We start from the raw sequence: 5,395 nt of genomic DNA on the forward strand, positions 1-5,395 counted from the left end.
CTGTGCCCAGCTCTCTTCTCTTCTGTCTAAAAAACTTTTTTTTTTTTTTTTTTTTTTTTTGAGACAGTCTCGCTGTTGCCTAGGCTGGAGTGCAGTGGCATGATCTCAGCTCACTGCAACCTCCACCTCCTGGGTTCATGAGATTCTTGTGCTCCAGTCTCCTGAGTAGCTGGGACTACAGGCACACACCACCATGCCCAGCTAATTTGTTTTTATTTTTATTAGAGATAAGGTTTCATATGTTGCCCAGACTAGTCTCAAACTCCTGCCCTTATGCAGTCCTCCTGTCTCGGCCTCCCAAAGCACTGGGATTACAGGCATGAGCAACTGTTCTGTCTATAAAACTTTTAAAATTAGTATTGGTGATACAGCTTTCTTTTTAAATAAAAGTGAGCTAATTTAAAGTAAACATATTACGGTAAAGAAGTACATCATTATGGCAAAAATCTCAAAGGATGGATGAAAACAACTTAAGTCTGGGAAACAATGGACTAGGTCCTTGAGAATTAGAGAGCATAACTTCTATTTTCATCCCCAGTTCCTAGCACCATGCTTCACATACAATAGATCAAGACTAAACATATGGCAAATTAATTAGGAAAAAACACCCCCCCAGCATTTTCAATACCCAATATCATTTTAGGGAATATACAGGAAAAGTGACAGGCCTTCTTCTAAGTTGATTTTTCTGAAAAAGTTAGCTTGATCCCTCCTAGTTACATTATTATCCTATAAATGACCTTTTTAAAAACATGATTTCTTACGGCTATAGCAGAAGAGATCAAATTCATGAGAGGATACAATCATAGATTCTCCAACTGATTGTGTGGAATGATGATGTCTTATAAACCAAAGTACATAGATAATAGAAAAATATTTACAATGTGTTCTATACAAATCCCCACATCACTCTTCATCTTGTCATGGTTTGTTTTAAGAAAGGATAGGCTATGGCAGCTCTCACTAGAGGAAAGCTAGCACCATCTGTTGGAGAGTGAGTTCACAACATAAAATGATATTCTCTGTTGACTTCATTAATCCTGACACTGTTTCTTCAATGTACTTTTTAATCACACAAATTTCAAGACAATAATACCTACCTAAATACAATTTAATTTTCAATTAGTTCTAGTTATCCACAACAGTAATAAACAAAACTAGTTAATCTGATTAAGATATTAATCAGATTTATTGTTTAATCTTGTTAAAATATTAATCAGTCTTTTACTATTTGACTCCTTGATTAGACCTGATAATTAGCCCATTCTGAGCCATTTAAGAAATGGAAGAAAAGCTTATTCAACCACATACTCTATCAGATTGCTTTAGAATAACAAATATCGTATGTATTGCTCAACCTTGTAAACCTGCCTCAACTTCTTGCTTATCCATGGTAATTAGAAAGAAATAGCGACAGCCTTGAATTGTGAACTTTACTAATAATCCAGAAACAGTAATTTTCTACATTCAAACTCTTCTCCCACAAATCTACTGATGATATTGAGAGCTTTGTGCTTCTCCTGTGCCATTCAGAATAGATGCCTCTAAGAGACAAAAAGAATGTAAGAGCCAGCTCAGACTGTGTGCACATAGATAGAGATAAGAGGAAAGTCCTAAGTGTTTAGATTCTAAATGACAGTAAGTTATTGTCATATCAGCAATTTCCCCACAGAGAGGATTCAGGAGTAAACACCCAAACATTATAAATAAATTCATATATGACTCTATTTTAAATACAACACAGACTACTAATTTTAAAGACTTGTAAAACTGAAAAAAGATTCTGAATTTTTCTTGCAATACTCTTTATGAAACTGTGATTTCAATGAAAAAGTTTAAAATGTATTTACTTTTGAAAAGTCAGATTATGATATCTAAATGAGAAATGACACAGATTTTCCTAAAATATTTTCAAATCAAAGTCTCTCTTAGAAGAAAAATTAAGAAGCATTAAATTGATCATAATTTTTTAAATGTATTAAATAAAAAGTAATGGAAGTAACAGTTACTTCGAAGAACAATATGTGAAACTCTCATGTAAAAAGGAGGCTTTTGTCATAGGAACAGTTGTCAGATTTGCCAGTGGTATACTCCTTGGGAATCCTCTGGCAATTGAGGAAAAACATTAACTGTCCTATGCCTGGAGGGTACCATTTGGTGCCTTAAAGCAATACTTTTGTTAAATGGCACCTAAGTTTTAGGACATGGGGTAAATATGAATATGTTTGTGAGTTCAGGGACAGGCAGGGTGTTTACTCTTGACCTAAGCCTTTCCCCTACCTCTTCAAGTACCCTAACCTACCAAAGGGAAGACAAAATACAGCTTCATCAGTTACTCATCTCAGCTGGTTTAAGGACCAGGGCAAGACACTGGCCAACCTGACTGTAACATTCCTTAGTTGGCCATGCCCGACAGCGTTCTCTCCTTAGGCCTTCCAACCAGAAAACAGCTTTCTTGCGCTTTACACTAGCTGTTTCAAATCATATCTGGAAAAAAGAACATATGTTTTTATGTAATATAAATAATTATGGTTCCACAACTTATTTTATATCAATTCCAGCTACTTTTTAAGTTCAAGTTGCTAAGAGAAACTCCTTACACAGTTGAAGACCCTTTCCTCAGGTACTTCTATCAAAAGGGAACAGAAAAAACACCCCCCATCCATACATGCATGCTAAGTATTTTTGGATACTCCTACAAAAGCTTTTTTCAAACTGTAAAGAGCTTTGTGGTTTTTTCCTATATTTATAAAAAGCATTTAAAAAAAATCTGACAATACTAAAAGGTAAGAAGAAAGCAAGCATCCGAGTATAATACGTATACCTGGAAAAATTCTATTTATACATGAACACACAGATAAATGTATTTATTTATTTAGAGACAGGGTCTTGCTCTGTCACTCAGGCTGGAATGCAGTGCACTGGCACAAACATAACTCACTGCAGCCTCCAACTCCTGGGCTCAAGCAATCATCCTGCCTCAGCCACCTGAGCAGCTAGGATTACAGGCATGTGCCACCATGGTTGGCTAATTTTTTTTTTTTTTAATTTTCTATAGAGATGGGGAGACTCTCTTATGTTGCCCAGCTAGTCACGAACTTCTAGCTTCGATCGATCTTCCCAACTTGGCCTCCCACAGCACCAGGATACAGGCATGAGTCACCATGCCTGGCCAATATATTTTTAACTAAATAGGTTAATCGTTCACATGTCTCATGAATTGATTTTTCTCCACTTAACAATATGTCAGGGATGAGTAATTGTGACTACCCGCCAGGTCAAGTTTCTTTTTCTTTGGTCAAGTTTCTTTTATTTGCAAAGTCAATGTAGTGGGTTGAATGGTGGCCCCCCAAAATACATGTCTAAATCCTATCACCAGGTATGTATCCTTATCTGGAAAAAGAATCTTTGCAGGTGTAAGTGAGGATTTCAAGATAAGATCATTCTGAATTAACCAAGTGGACCCTAAATCCAATGACAAATGTCCTTATAAGAGATAGAACAGCATAGGATAGATGGCTAGTATTATTTGGCTCTGTCCCCACCCAAATTTCATTTTGAATTGTAGCTCCCATAATTGCCACGTGTTGTGGGAGGGACCTAGAGGGAGATAACTGAATTGTGGGGGCAGTTCCCCATACTGTTCTCCCAGTAGTGAGTAAGTGTCATGAGATCTGATGGTTTTATAAGGCAAACCCCTTTCACTTGACTCTCATTCTCTCGTCTGCCGCCATGTAAGATGTGCCTTTTGCCCTATGCCATGATTGTGAGGTCTCCCCAGTCTGAGGTGTGTCTTTATCAGCAGTGTGAAAACGGATTAATACAGTGGCTCACACCTGTAATCTCAACTTTGGGAGGCCAAGGCAGGAGGATCACTTGAGTCTAAGAGTTTGAAATCAGCCTAGGCAACATAGACTCCATCTAAAATAGAGACAGAGAAAGAGAGAGAGAGAGGAGGCCATGTGAAGACAGAGGTGGAGACTAGATCTATGTATCCACAGCCAAAAAATGCGTGTGGCCACCAGGGACTAGAAGAAACAGAGGATTCCCCTCGAGTGCCTTCAGAGAGACTATGGCCCTGCAGACACCTGGATTTCAGACTTCTGGCCCCTGAAGTACAAGAGAATAAATTTCTGTGGTTTCAGGCCACCAAATTTGTGGTGCTTTGTTACGGCAGCCCTAGCAAACTAATACATAGTGAGCATTCTAAGCTTTTGTATTATGAACCCAGCCTGCTCTCCAGCCTCATTTTCCAACTCTTCTCCAGCTTCATGCTTCTGTTTTGCCTCGTTTACTATATTGCCTCAAAGCCTTTGCACGTGCTGTTCCACTGCACTAATTACTCTTCTCCATTCTTTACCCATCTCTTCAAGACTTGCTCAGGGAACATAAGTGACACTCTAGCCTTGCTCATCATCCCACAATGCCCGCTCTCAGCAGCATATAGTTCTTTTCATAGCCCTGTATCATAGTCTGTATCTTTACCAGTGTGACTGTTAGATTCTGCCTCCTTACCAAATTCTAAGCTCCAGGGGAATAGGCACGATGCCAGTCTAGCCCTGTGCCTGCAGTGCCAAAGCAATCCCTTCTGAATGAAAGAATAGCCACCGTTCCAGTACAGCTGCAGACTGAGGAACCTCCACAGCCTCTGGGAGGGCTGTGAGCTAGAAGGGTGACCGTGACATGTATTCTTCAAAGCCTACCACTTCAGAGAGCGAAAAGGGGTACTCTTCACACTCAGGAGTTGCCTGGTTACAGTCCCAGCCCTGAGTAACAGGCTGTGCCTGCAGGACACAGGAGCAAAGCGAACACAAGAGTCTAACTAGAAGGGAATGGGCTACAACATTTTGGGGGAATGGGGAGAGGGTAATTTAAATTTTGCTTAATTGTCCCCGCATTTTAACTGCTGTCTCCTACATCATGTATTCATTTGTACATTCGTTTGTCCCCCTCTCTAGAAAGTAAGCTCTGAGGGCGGGGCTTGGCCTGTTTGTTCATTGCTATATCCCACGCTAAGTGCCTGGTACATAGTAGACGCTCAATAAACATTTGAATGAATGTACTCACAGCTGAGTGTTATGTCCCAAGTGAATAAAGGATGAAGAATCATGTAATACTTAAAAATCCAACAGGCCAGGCGCGGTGACTCACACCTGTAATCCCAGCACTTTGGGAGGCCAAGGCAGGAGAGGCTTGAGCCCAGGAGTTCGAGATCACCTAGGCAACACAGCGAGACCCCGTCTCTATTAAAAAACAAATCCGAACAAAACCGAGACCTCACAGTTGGAAAGCTGAAAGCTCAAGACCAAAGGGGCAGGAGGCCTACCAACTGCCAAGGTCCTGGGCTGAGGACGATGCGCTGAGAGCCCAGGGGGCTGGGCGGGGGCGCGGTTGA

At 40.2% G+C, this 5,395-nt stretch overlaps 1 protein-coding gene across 1 annotated transcript in view; it reads left to right on the plus strand.

The window, feature by feature from the left end:
• The first annotated feature begins 950 nt into the window (after positions 1-950).
• Positions 951-5,395, plus strand: part of SRSF12 (serine/arginine-rich splicing factor 12) — a 29,814-nt gene continuing 25,369 nt past the window's right edge. The window contains exon 1 of the mRNA XM_011984465.1: positions 951-994. Coding sequence (XP_011839855.1) covers positions 951-994 — 44 coding nt within the window. The remainder of the gene's footprint in view (positions 995-5,395) is intronic.

Source organism: Mandrillus leucophaeus, unplaced genomic scaffold (genome assembly GCF_000951045.1).
Source record: "Mandrillus leucophaeus isolate KB7577 unplaced genomic scaffold, Mleu.le_1.0 Scaffold268, whole genome shotgun sequence".
Lineage (NCBI taxonomy): Eukaryota > Metazoa > Chordata > Mammalia > Primates > Cercopithecidae > Mandrillus > Mandrillus leucophaeus.